Source organism: Furipterus horrens, unplaced genomic scaffold (assembly GCF_987537825.1).
Source record: "Furipterus horrens unplaced genomic scaffold, mFurHor1.1.pri manual_scaffold_4, whole genome shotgun sequence".
NCBI lineage: Eukaryota > Metazoa > Chordata > Mammalia > Chiroptera > Furipteridae > Furipterus > Furipterus horrens.
Window position 1 is genome coordinate 91,608,997 of NW_028327174.1, and position 14,070 is coordinate 91,623,066.

The 14,070-nt window shown below is 42.7% G+C and overlaps 2 protein-coding genes across 2 annotated transcripts in view; one reads left to right on the forward strand and one right to left on the reverse strand.

Moving 5' to 3' along the window:
- Window positions 1–9,716: 9,716 nt before the first annotated feature.
- LOC150012422 (DNA-directed RNA polymerases I and III subunit RPAC2) lies at window positions 9,717–11,692 on the reverse strand. Its single transcript, XM_090273764.1, has 2 exons — window positions 11,188–11,692; window positions 9,717–10,293 (listed from the first exon to the last, which is right to left on the reverse strand). Exons 1-2 carry the CDS (start codon window positions 11,211–11,213, stop codon window positions 9,918–9,920), a joined length of 402 nt encoding a protein of 133 aa, XP_090129890.1. The 5' UTR covers window positions 11,214–11,692; the 3' UTR covers window positions 9,717–9,917.
- A 900-nt stretch (window positions 11,693–12,592) lies between these two features.
- The window catches only part of LNX2 (ligand of numb-protein X 2), an 81,818-nt gene continuing 80,340 nt past the window's right edge, over window positions 12,593–14,070 (forward strand). The window contains exon 1 of the mRNA XM_090273763.1: window positions 12,593–12,862. The gene's annotated coding sequence lies outside the window, so the exon portion shown is untranslated. The remainder of the gene's footprint in view (window positions 12,863–14,070) is intronic.

Sequence of the window (14,070 nt, forward strand, 5' to 3'; positions counted from 1 at the left end):
AAGAAGAAGCGGTGGGCCCACGCGAAACCCCCGGGGTTGCCTAAATGTCCCACTTTACTGCTGAATTTCAGGGCGTCTGGTCAATTGCCGTCTGTCTCTGCCCATCAGCCGGGATCTGGGAGAGTGCGGAGAGCCGCCTGACACTCCCAGCTACAACTGCTGACCTGTCGAATCAGCTGAGGCTAATAACGGGTATGAGGCACAGTGCCAATTGCCAATTGTCTTTGACACTGGATGGGGTCTGTGTCCGTAGAACCGCCTCCAATCACCAGTCACTGCGTCTTAAGCTCTGCCAATCATGAGAGGCAGGTGGGTGGAGCTGAAGTAACATGTTCTCAGCTGGCTACTGGCTCCCTTAGATGCTACCGCTGTCTCGTCTAATTCCATACTGTTTCCAGTGCACACCAGATTTCTGTGCAAGGCCAGCAATAACTGGGTGAGCAGCCATGAATGCTGAAGTTTGTAGTATATAAAGGGAGTTATGGTGGGGGTCACTATTCTAGTAGTAACACAGGCATTGAGGGATTAAGGGGTATCACTAGCAGGCACAGGGGATAGTCCACCAGAACCTGTAACTAGCATAGTGATAGTCTCAGTGACTGTTACAACTAGCAATACCTCTTAACTCTCTCAATGCCTGTTATTAAAGGCCCCCATAAATTCTGACACTAGCAATGTTGAGTTCTCGGGGTTCCCAGAAAACTAGAAGAGTACTTGAACCTTAGTCTCTCCTCATTTGTTAATGACAGTGATGATGATTCTTAATACCGCTGTTGACCGCTCTTCACTTTACATGGTTGAAATATTATTGTTATATTTTACTAAATGTTTTAGTACACCATTTGGTTCAGAATATTTTTTTTTTCTTGTTTTCCTGCGTCTTAAGGTCAGGTGTGTCTTACAGTGCGAAAAATACGGTAATTATCTCATTGACCCTCAGAAGAATAATTGAAGTTATTCTCTTTTTTTATTTGTTAGGCAACTAAGGCTTAGGGAGGTTGACTTGTCTAACGTCAATCAGTAAGTGGTATACCTGATTCTAACCTCTGACTCCATATCCAGAGTCCTTTCAGCTAACACAGGCCATTATTTAATTCCATCCATAAGGATATTTTCTACATCTTGAGAACAATCAAGTGCAATTTTGGTACAATATAGATTTAAAAACTAAAATGAATGTATTTAAAAGTGCCAACAGAGTTTACTAGCATGGAAAATGATATTTTTATGAACCAAATATTAGTAAACCCACATCTGGGTTCTTAATGAGATACTCTAACTCGCTGACTCTTTTCATGGTTACGATGTATAAAAAAGAGCCCCATTTCCAACATGTTTCAACCTGAACTTAGACATAAACAAGAACTACTGGTCAACTATTTGGTCTCTCAAACTGAACTCTTTGGAGCATACATCTGGCAGAGCTTTAGTATCTTCATATGTACCCGAGGGAGGTAACATAGGCAACATTGTGGACATTTAAAGCTAAGCTTTTAAGAAATCAGGCATTCTTGGGCTTGTATCTACTTATAAGCTGTATAACCTTAAGCTGGTTTCTTAACTTTTGCAAATCTCAGTTTCCTTTTCTATAAATGGGAAAAAATCTATCTACTTTGAAGCAGGATTGAACTGGTTTTTCCCACTTAGCTAGGCAAATCAGTCTTCTTACTTTACAGTCACGGCTACGTGTCTGTTAAGCTGTCCGCTTTTGGCTAAGAATAGGCCCAATTGGCTTCCTCGTGTCCTGGCTTGTTCTGAAGCACAGTGCTCTCAGATGGGGACCAACTTACTAGATCAAGAAAATAGAAAGGGAACTCTTCGCTTTCTTGCTGCAAGTCTGGGCAGCAAGCAGTGACACACCTATAGGCTGACACTTTGAAAGACATTTTCAGCAGAATAGAATCTAATCATAAGGCCTTAGAATCCCCAATTTTTCCCATTCACTTATGGAAAAAGTGCAATCTTTGTCATGTAAAGAAATGACAGGAAAAAACAATCTAGAACCAAATCCAGAAAGCTTAGATTACAAGGGCTAATGCAAAACATAATCCAACGCATTTACTTTGACAAAGAACACGATAATTGTACTCTTTACTTTTTAACTTCAGGGAATGAGATAATAATGGACGCTTATATCCCTAATTTTATATTAATCACTTTTGAATAAAAACCCTGTGAAGTATTCAAAACACCAGGATTTACATTTAAGTATGCAGGACAGGGTAAGCAAGTAAACCCGGGTCTGAAAATAACTTTAGGTGTGTAATCAATCCTTACTTGAAATCTGAGTTCCAATTAAAATTCATTCTGAGATCCCGTATAACTTACCAAACATGGCAGTGAGAAATTTTAGAGTTGTGAGTGAATTGCTTAGGAGAAAACTGGAAGACATTGATTAGAGTGATAATGGTCTTTTGTTATGTTAATGGACTTTAGCAAAGCCCCTAGATAACCTAACTGTGGAAACTGGTTGCCAGGGGAACCAACCAGGTGACTGAAGGGATGGAACTTTCTGTCTGGAGGGGAGTGGTTGGTAATTGAGTTCCATCATGGATGGTCGATGCTTTAATCAATCATGCCTATGAAATGAAGCCTCTCTAAAAGCCCCAAAAGATGGGGTTTGGAAAGCTTCTGGTTGGTGAACATGGGGAGATTCAGGAAAAGGGGGCATTAAAAACTCCAAACCCTGTCCCACTTACCTTGCTGTATGTACTTCTTCATCTGGCTGGTCATCTGTATCCTTTATTATAAACTAATAAACCTAAGTAAATGTTTCTCTAAGTTCCCTGAGCTGTTTTATCTAGCAAATTAATTGATCCCAAAGAGGGGGTCATGGGAATCTCCAATTTATAGTCAGTTTTCCACAAGCACAGGCAACAACTTGGACTTGAAATTGGCCTTTGAAGGGTTGGGGGTGTGTGTGGGGTGGTGGTGGTGTGAGGTCTTGTAGGACTAAGCCTATACCTGTGAGGTCTGTGCTATCTCCAGGCAGTGTCAGAATTAATTGCTTGGTTGTGGTGGAAAACATGCACTGGAAGCCTTCACCTGCTATCAGGCCATAGAAAGACTGGGATTTCAGACAATTTTCTACCAAAACAAGGGAAAGTACATTTTTAAAGACAAAATAAAACCTAAGCAAGCATGCACAGTTCACCCTATTAGGTTTTATTTTTTGAAATATTATTGATCTGTGAACTCCCCATATCTGAAACCATGCAATAAGTACAGCAGGTGCTCCCAAAACCAACTGTGGCTGCTTTGCGGGGGTGGTCCTCACTAATGTGAAATACACTCACAGCCAAATGTGACTTTCCAGATCCAAAGTCCTGCTTTCTTAGGTGTGTATAAACAACATACCCAATCCTCTTTGTTCAGGTAACCTCTCGGAACTCACCAACCCCCTAATAGATCCATCTGTAAGGTCTGCTAGGTTCCCACTGTGCATGCTACTCCTTTGGCACTCTATCTTTGCCAGCTCTGGTCATAACCACCTTTAGCCTAAATGAACTCCTAAGTCTGTTTCCTCCCTGAAAGTCTCAGACTGTTGTCATTTATATGTGACAGACTATAGAGCTAAAGACTTACTACCACAAATTTGTGGTTCTCAACTCCAAAATTTATGGAATAGTTATTTCAGCCTTTTAAATTCAAATTCAGCTCTTAGGATATTCAATGAAAATACTACTCATTCATTAATAAGTATTTTTCAAGATCTACTATGGCTCAGGTACTGTTCCAGGGGCTGCAGATACTGCAAGATGAAGGTGCTGGGGGAGGAGCTACAATTTTAAAGACAGTGGAAGAACTAGAAAAAATGACACCTGTATTCACAGCTCTTTGGTCCAAACTGATTGCAAACTATGAAGGCAGGAACCAAATGAGATTAACGTTTGCACGCCTAGGACTTGGGACACAGCAGGACTTCAAATGAGCTGCTGAAAAAATGCATTTATTCTGTATTTTCCCAAAGCAATACTACTTTTGTAATAAATGGCATCAATTATCAGACAACTGGTCAGGAAATGAATGTATTACTTGGCACCGGCAAAACAGCAAACCTTAGAGTCAAACCCTTTAAATTCTACCTCATGGTACCCAAAACAATAACTCACAGCTTTTGTCTCACTGGAATTCTGTGTGGACCAGATACCAACAATAATCAGTATCACTTTCATATTGCTGCTGCTGCAAAACAAAAATGTCCTGTTTTCAACTTCAAGTGGGAAATATGCTTTTATTTTAGACTAATAGGAGCAATAGCTAACACTGATTGAGAACGTGCTATATGGGACAGATAATATCCTAATAAGCACTTTGAATTTATTAGCTAAATTAATAGTTTTAGCATCCCTATGTATTATTATCCCAATCTTACAAATGAAGAAACTGAGGCACAAAGAGGTCAAAGAGTTTGTCCAAGGATATAGAGCTAAAAAGTCTAGAGCCAACACCCAAGCAGTATGATTTCAATAGTGTAACCTCTTAGCTCCTATGCTATACTGTCTGTTGTTTAGCCTGAAAAGATGTGCAGGAGCCCTAGCACATCAACTTCTGCTTCTAAGAAAGATGCGCTTTTCTTAAAAATACAAAAAAAAAAAAAAGGCCAAAATCAACTCAACTCCCCTAATACATAGGTATTTTAAGCCAACCCAAAACTCCTACAGTATCCTAGTGTCTCTCACACTAACTCAATATTCCTTTCTATAGTTATTAAAAAGTGATATAAATCTAGGTACTAATAAAAATCACACATACACAATGCTGAAGGTTTATTCCTTTAAAAAGTTTTATAATTATGTTTTTTCTATGCTGAATAATCTAAGTTCATGTTTTAGAAAATTCTGGGCATAGTCTCCTTTATCCTTGGTCTCTGTTATTTCTCTGTGCAAACGTCTCCTCTTCAGGCCTTTTCTAACTACTTAATCTCTCAGTCCCTTCTCACCCCATCGTTCTTTTACTTCCCATTTATATTGGCACCTTAAATTAATTATATATTCATGCATTTATTTTCTATATCTGCCACTAGAAAATAAACTGCATGTGGGCAGCTTGTTCTTTGCTGTATCTCTAAATGTGCCTGTGTATGGTATGTGCACAATAATACTTATTTATGGAATGAATGAATTAAATGTTCTATTTGAGGAGATCAACTTGGTGAAGGCAGACAGCCATAAGAGCCAGTCAGCTTACTGCTCCGTCTGCCTCTCCTCATCTCCAACTTTCACAACTGATGCCCTGAATTCATGTCATTGTCTAATATGTGAATTCTTCTAACATGGGTGGGGGAAGGTGGTAAGTAAAGGTAGGTTGCACCCACTGGTTCCCATTAGAAAGGACGGGTTGGGGAGGAGATGGTAGATCCTGTCACTCTGGTTTTGATAGTGAGGGGGTGGTAGGAAAACAAAGGGGTCAAAGACATTTTCAAGCCTTCCATTACCTTTACCCCTATACGAAATCTGTCTCCAAGTGATTTTAATTCTTTTGGGGGAGGTGTATTCATCCTTTTACCTCCATTTCTACAACTCTACCTCCTTACATTATATGTTTATATGTGGACTATTACAAATGCCCCCCTAATTCACTGCTGTCTCCCAATGCTTCCTTGTAGTCATCCATTCTGCACAGGCATGGGACAAAAATACAAAGCTTTTATGGAATTCCCTAGCTCAAGAATCTTTTTTTTTTTTTTTTCTAAGAACTTTTTGATGGCTCCTTTACACGGGGAAAGAGGAAACCATTTATCCTGGAACACTATTTTACAAGTCTGCCAACTTCAACATTCCATGAATTACTAGAAGACAGACTATGTTTTGTTTGCTATTTCCAGTCCTTAGCACAGTGGTTGGCAGAGGGGGTACTCATGAAACGATCTTTGCTTCAATAGTGTTGTTCACTGATTCTACTCTGTGTTCAGCACATAATATGCTACACTAAACATTAGAGCACTTCATCACAGATGCAATTTCTTTTCATGTGTACAACTGTCTTCCCTCTTCAAAACCAGATAAGGCTTTTTAGGACACACCCCTATTATTTATATTTTCTTTTCCCCACCATTTCTCAGGACTGTGCCACTACTGTGTACATATTTTTTGTATAGAAATTCCACTATGGAAAATAACACAGACCATTCAGTAACCATACTGGGATAGTTTATAAAGTTTCAAAATAGCAGAAGTAAAACAAACATTAAAACGAGATCAAAAGGCTAAATTTGGGATCTTTGAAGTATTTAAAAGCATACTAGTGGACTCGAATAAACTTCCCAGGAGCCCAGTTATAGGGATATCACAAAGATTATTTTTGACTCTAAAATTATGCTAAACCACCCAAAATGATAACTTTTGTCTAGTGGTCTGGAGACTAGCTACAAACTTAATAACATGTTTAAGGGAAACAAAAAGAAGGATGGGGAATGGGGGGGCCACAGAAATTGATATGCTTTCATATTTCCTGAAATGCAAAACAGGCTGGGTCAGAATGGTACCGAATGGGCTTTTTATGTAGATACCTTTTTATCTCTACAGAGATTTTGTAGGCACCTGTGTGTTACACCAACTGATTAGAGCATTTAAATGTTACAGCTATGTGCAACTTATAGTTTTTAAAATGCTTTGAAAATGGGAAGTGCTAGGTAAGTACTCAAATTATATATTAAAAGCCTCTGGTATTAATTATTTAATTTAATAACTATCTCCTTAAAAGGCATAGTACTTTATAGCTAAGCAGAATTTCTGATCTTGAATCATTTATTTAGTGTAAAATTCTATTAGAGAGCAAATGAGAGATACTGATCAAGTTATTTTCAGTTTGTATTAATGTTATTCATATCTCCCTCATTCTTTCATAGACCATTAAGCCTTTCCTCAGGTTCTTGCAAATTTTATGCAAAGATTCCTCCCACATATATGTGACTCCTGGTTATCTTGCCTGCCCTACCCTGTTTTTTATTTCTTCATCCATCTGCCTTCAGGTGTTTTGTATGAACTTACGATTTTATGACAACTGTAAACAATTTCAAGCCAGTATGCCACATGATCAGTGACAGTGAATTTTTTTAGGAGCAATGAAGCAATGACATGCAGCCAGTGGTCACCACTGGGTGCATTTCCTGCATGTACTGTCATTAATAACTCTAGTCTACTCTCATCATTCTATACTTCCATGTCCAATAATTGAACTTGGCTTTCATCTCCTGACAGGTCTTGGTTCAGACATATTAAAACTCAACATAATTCTATTTATCATCCCCACAGGACTACTTATAGGCAAAATTTTAGAGAAGGCAAATAAGTTTTTGATCCTTTCCCACTTATCCATTGAGGATTTCCCTACATCTTCATTGGTTTTCCAGAATCTCTATCACTCTAGGAAAATATTCTCTATGCTTGCCCCATGGCTTTGATCTTTCCTAATCCCTGCTGCCACTTAAATTTAGCTCTCCAATGTCCTGCAGTATATTTTCTTTACTAGAAAACCCAAATGAAGTAATTCTTCTGAACAATGAGTGTCAACATCTAACCTTATGCACTAAACTAATGCTGCCTACTCCCCCAACAACCTCCCTGTTAAATCCAAAGAACATTTTTCAATCCTCATGTTCAACTCATTCAACATCACTCTTCCTGAGAGTCCTGGCTTCCACAATTACTTTCTACAGACTTTCCTACTACCTCACTGGTTGCTCCTTTTTTACCCACTTTAAACACTAAGCATGGGGAGGGCTTGGTCTTGGGCACACTTCTCTGCCACACTTGAGCTTTTATGGATTTACATCACCTTTATGGCAAGAACTCACTAAGTTAATCTCTAGCTTCATTAGATCTGTGATGGTCTACAACTCACATATCTACTGTCTACCATGTTCAGGATGGAACTTTTGAGTTCAGTCACCTTCTCCACCCCTGAACCTATCTTACCTCTTAAGCTTCCCATTTCAGTAAGTTGTCCTCAAATCTAGGTAGAAGTCATCTTTCCGTTTCCTTACCTTCCACATCCAATTCCTGAAATCTACCAATTCTGTACAAATTTAGTTCAAAAATATATCCCAAATCCACCCTCTTTCCTCCATCACTAGCTTACTGCCCTTCCAGGCCATGCCAACTCTTAGTTTCTGCTTCTACTCTGGCCTCTCTGCAAATTCATTTCCCCACTCTGTAGTCAAAGTACTCCGATGCCATTCCCATTGTACATAAAACCCAACTCTTTTTTACCACTCCAACTCTTCTTCTCTTTGAATCTATGCTACAGATATATAAATCTTCTTTCAATACATTTAATTCCCCCACCACCAGTTTTCTGCTTCTGAGCCTTTGCAATACTATTCCCCCAGAATACTTTTCTCTCCTTTTTAGATCTTCCTTGACTTCCATACCTAAAGCCTATTCTCCTCTCGTTTTGTATTATATTCCCACACAAGTACAACTTTAAAAAATTCCACTTCTTTTATCATGTATGCTCCATGAGAACAAGACCTGTGTCTCATCCACTAGTATATCTATCTTGGGCCAGGTGATCAATAAATGCAGAAATGTATTTACCTAAAGAAGCTGACTGCAGGTAGGAAATGCAGGCTCTGTGGCAGGCCAGTAGAAGAGGTCTTATATGAGTTAATAAAAGGCTACACACTGTAACTAATTACATGGATTCACCTTATCCTTACTAATGGTCCACTACTTATCCGGCATTGTGCTGCAAATTAGTGTAATGGTAGACAACATAAGCACTAACAATCACATAGTAAATCCAAAACCGGGAAACAGAGTATAATGAAAGCACCGCCAAGTACCCAAACTAGAATGGAGACTCTTAACATGTTAAGTTCTTACCTACACTATAGTATGGAAGAAGTTAAAAAGTCCTCCAGAAAGAGGGACTAACATAAACAGAGGCCCCACAGCATAAGAGTACTGAGGTGTGGAGTGCTCAGGTTCAAAGGTTGACAGATATTTAAGGTGAATTAAGAGTCAAGATGGAGTAGGATATGAGAGACAACACTGAAGAGGTAAATAGGACTGCTCTTAGGTGTGATTTACTATCTTTAAGTTTGCAAAAAAAAAAAAAAAAAAAAAAAAAAAAGTCATTTTCCCACATGGAATTTTCTTTCTCCCTGTCCTTACTTTTTTTCAAATACGGCTTCTTTCATGTAACCCTAAGCTATACTTAGATACCTACCTAAGGACTGAAAAGGTAATCTGGTCATCCCAATAATCCCCCTCTCTAATATAATTAAACTCTCTTGACCTACTTAGGTCATTTCTAACTATTTTGTTAGTGTCCTGAAATTAAAGCAGTAAACTGATATCTATCCTATAAATATCACAAAGATGGAGCCTGATACTACCTAAAATTCTCATGTAATTCTTTCAAATTATTCTCCATCTTTCCGCAATCTACCAATCACAGCAAAGGATAAAAAACATCTAGCAAGAGGACAAGTCCTTCCCCCTACCCTCATCGTTCTTTCCTGTTTTTCTCTAAAAAAAACAAAAACAAAAACCATAGTACCTGGACTCATACTCTATTGCACATCTCCCTCTCCCCCAATCACAACAATGAATGCATATTTTTTTTAATTCCCTTAATAAAAGTCCTTGTCTAGGCCCCTGCTTTTCTTATAGTTTTCTCACTTTCAATGATGGCTCAATTAAAATTAAGAAAAGCTAAAATCCCTAAAATAGTCAATCTTGAGGACCAAGGAACAGAAACCACTCAAATTAGTTTAAAGAGGGACTTTATTAGAAGCATACAAAGGCTCTTGCAGGGATTCTAACAGCTGTAACGATAAATAGATAGAATCACACCTTTGTGAAGGACAGATCATATTGTAATCACAAACTTTTACTTCTTTCTGGGTTTTGCAAGATCACGAAAAAAATATCTTAGAGGATGTTCCTCCCTGTATGGTACACAAGGGACTAGAAAGTGGACTCATTCCTGCTTGCTCTTTGGTCTTTATATTCCTTTATGCTGGCCTCAAACTTGTCAAGCACATGTTGGCAGACATTCATGAGCTCATTCAGGCCTCTCTGAAATGGCTCAACAGCTGGAAGAGCTCCTCGAGTCTGAATGCGCAAATTAATTTTACTCTCTGAAGGATGGGTTGTAGTGTAACCACAAAATTCCACTTCCGGGTTCTTCATGATCATGTAACGAAGAGAATTTCCTAGGGTATGGTCCTCCTCGTGCAAAACGAATGTCACACAGTGTCTATCTGTTCCAGCTGCCTGGACCATTTCCAGGGCTGTCTTCCTCTCGCCTTCAGCCATTGAGGTCTTCAGTCCAGACATTTTTCTACACACATATTTTTTATAAAAATGAGATTATACTGAATATAGTTTTTAACTAGTATTTTTCATTTACTATATCAAAACTGCAACACATTAATATGCTAATGCACTCCAATTACACAAAATTACTAGCATTAGCCCCTTATTTTCCTGCCTCCACATATTCTATCAATAAATACCTAACTTATCACCAACAGTTTCGCCCTACTCCATCTGACCATCCACATGGCCACAGGGGAGTCTCTCTAAAACACAAAGTTAAATGTTTGCTAAAATATTCTTTTGATAGAGCCACAAGAAAGTTAGGATCAGAATAGGGTGGCCCTGCTAGAGGATGAAAAGGAAGTTGGAAGACATAGAGAAACAGAGGTTATTATTAAGACTGGAGACTACAGATGATCAATGTGCAAGGCCCATCTGAGGACATAAGGAAACTAGAATTTGGTCGAGAAGAATCGATCAAGCAGGAGGCAGAAAAGAGAACTCAGAGCACAGAGGAGGGACTTGGGCCACAGATACAGGGACTCAGGCCTGACTGAATACACAAATACTATCACTTGGGGACAGTGGCCTGGTGTGTGATTTTACATGTTCGCTTGATTTACTCTTCCTGTTCTAACCGGGGATGGGCAGTTTGGGGATTTCTCACTTGTCTTCTCTCCTAGGTATCTACTGTCCTGAGAGTCTCTATTCAAACACATCCCTGTCACCTCCCGTCTTTTCCCAAGCGGAGGCCCCTTTCCCGCCCAGACGCCCATTTCTCTCTCGTCCCCTGTCCTCCCAGTCAGGCCCGGACGCGGCAGAGGCTGAGGCCCCGGCCGGCTGGGGGCCTCTCCTCGGCCGCTGGCTCTGGAGCAGGGCGCGGCCCGCTCCTCCCGCCCGCCTCCTCCGCGGTTACCTTTCCAACTCCTGGTCCTCTTCCATCGCGGGGGGCGCCTGACGGAATCCTCAGGTGGTGCTGGCGAATGGGATGCTCTGCCCCATATCGCGAAACGTGCGAGTCAAGCAGGAAGGAAGGAAAGAACCACCGACGACAGGAGCGGAAGACGGAAGAAGGGAGGAGGAGCCGCAGCTGCGCCACAAGGCCCGTCCACTGGGCGGGACTTAGAGGCTCCACCCTGAGGCCCCACCCCCAGATCCCGCCTCTGGTGCGAGCAAGGCAGTGGCTAGGCCTGAGCTGCTCACCTGGCTCTTCTGGTGCATGTTCGCCTGCAGAGCTAGCGGGTACAGGTGGGGTCTGGCTCCTGTCCCACCCCCAAGGCCAAGAAGGACCTGTGGGCGCCTGAGCTCAGTCCTGGGCATCTTGCTCCAGGTGTAGGCGAAGGGGGCGGGGCCTACCTGACTTTCCAAATCACCTTCCTTCTTAGGGCCCAAATCCAGCTTCTTGACTTGCTGCTAGACCTACGGGGGATGTTGTTACTCCCACGCAGGACCCCAGCCTTTGAGGGGCTTTCAGGGGACTATAGGCTTAATCTATAGTTGATAAATGCGCCTTGATGAATTTCACCATGGGATAGGATGGGTTTAAAACAATATTTGTACATCTCAGCTGGGTCAAAGGACAAGCGGTTTGTCTTGATCTTTTTGTGGAAGAGTGAGTTTGGAAGGAAACTTTTCCTTCCCATCCTTTTCCTCCTAGGATTTTTTTCTACCTCTGGAGTACGTCCTTCCTCTCATTGGTTTTCCTTTTCCCTTTATCCTTTTGGTTTCTTCAACCTTCTCACCTGCGGAACCTCCCTCTTACCTTTGTTCTCAGGTGCCCTGCCCCACCTCGGCAACCTTTCCACACAGACTAGCTCTCCGTCCCCTTCTTCCTGCTTACCTCTCCCCTCTCCGTCCCTTCAGGTATTCTTCGTTAATAGTCTTCTTTCCCTGGCTCTCCTGCTCCCCTCTCTTTACTCCTCCTGGTCAACCCCTATCCCTATCACCCTACTCCAGCTGTCCTGTCGCCCAGCACACCTACATTCTGCTTCCCTGTTCCACCTGTTTTTCCCCCGAGTCCCCTAATATTCACTGCCTCCCTCCCGCAGTTCCATGCTCCTCGGGCCGAAGGCCGGGAGCGCAGGGACACTTCTCGAGCCTGTTTTCAGTGAGGTACGCCAAAGAACCCTGCCGAAAGCGGATGGGGGAGGGCAGGCTACACGGGGCGGAGAGGGCTCACTCTAACTCGGGAGTGACAGCCCCGGCCCGACCCGCCCCCTGAACCCTTGGATAGGTGGATCTGCTCTCTTTTCCACCCCCTCCCTGGCCTTATCCTGACACCGATTGGTCCAGGTGCGTGTCGGGTTGGGCGGCTGGGGCCCTGGAGCTTGCCCCCGGGAATGCAGCAGGGGCGGTTGAGAAGTGAAGTCTTGGCCAGACTTTGCTTCTTGCCAGGAAATCGGCGGCGGTGGCGGCGGTGGCGGCGGTGGCGGCGGTGGCGCCGGTGGCGGCGGCAGCCCCAGCAGCCCGGATTCCCGGCCGAGCTGAGCCCCACTTGCTCCTGGCTTCCTCAGCCTGCCGAGGAGAGTGGAGCTGGCGCTGAGCTGCAGCGCCGGGAGCCGGTGCGTGCCCCGAGCAGCTGCGCTTTCCCAGTGAGTAACTTTGGCCCCCCTGGCTCTGCGCCCTCCCGATGGGTCCTCGGCAGCTGCCTCAGGTGCGGGCGTTGGTGGGGTGCGGGGCGGGGCAGAGCTGTGCTGGCGAGGCGGCTGGAGCGGCGCCTCAGCAGTCCTCCCCGGCTCTCCTCTTCTCTGGTCCCGGTACGCGGACCCGGTATGGGTATGGGCTGGCTGCTCTTGTCTGGGGATGGAAGGGACCGGCAGCCCTGCGCTCAGTGCCCGCCGCCCGGCCAGGCGCCAGGGAGAGGCAGGAGGCCCTCGGCTGTTACCATTCGATTCTGGCCGCAGTGTCGCTGATCTTTGCCTGGTTTGCATTTTTAGGGAGGTGAGAGGTGGGAATGAGTTCTTATTTCCTGCGTGAATGTTGTCATGAGTGAGACTGGCACTAAGCTGCCTTACATCAAGTCTTGTTCCTCTGGAAAGGAATGGGGAGAGACCATATCCTCCACCCCAGCCTGTTGCTTATAAATCTCACCTAACCCTAGAGGGTGGAAGAGAGATTTGACATCTTCGACAGGGAGAGAGGGGATTTCAAAATATGGACCTTGATTTGGAAGCAGTTGCAAACAAAGCACCGTTCGGGAAACACATCAGTCGCTTTGCAAAGCTTTATGCCATGTTTTAGGCGAAGGACTTTTGACTTAAATGTAGTGTTTCTTCTGAAACTTAAGTTTACATCTAATGCTATGAATGAAGACGTCTGTATCAGCCAGGAGCTACTGTGCACTCATGCCTGGGCTGGGCTTAACTGTATAGGTATTTCTGTTTAAGTTACCGTAACCAGAAAAGAAGTTGAGTGAAAAGCAATGGTGAGCTCCAGTGTATGGAAACTGCCTGCACTTTAAGAATTTCCCATTCTTGCAGCAGTAGTCTTATTTGTAAATTGGCCTTTGTCCTAGGACAGGTTTTTGTTTTTTGTTTTCCTTGCATGTACCATCATGCAGCACTGATGAAGTTGGACCTTAGTAGTTTTTATTTACTTTGATAGATTTGATTCACATCTCCATACCCCTTTCGAAAATGGACTTTGATCTAGTACCCTTTTTGGCCTGTCAAAGCTTTGTTAAGCAATGAATAACAAAGTTTTGCCTTTTTAGTTTGTCCAAGTCACACATGTGAGTTTTCCCCTAGGGGTAAAATGTAGGCCAAATCAGAACCAAAGTAGAATAACATTACTTTTAATT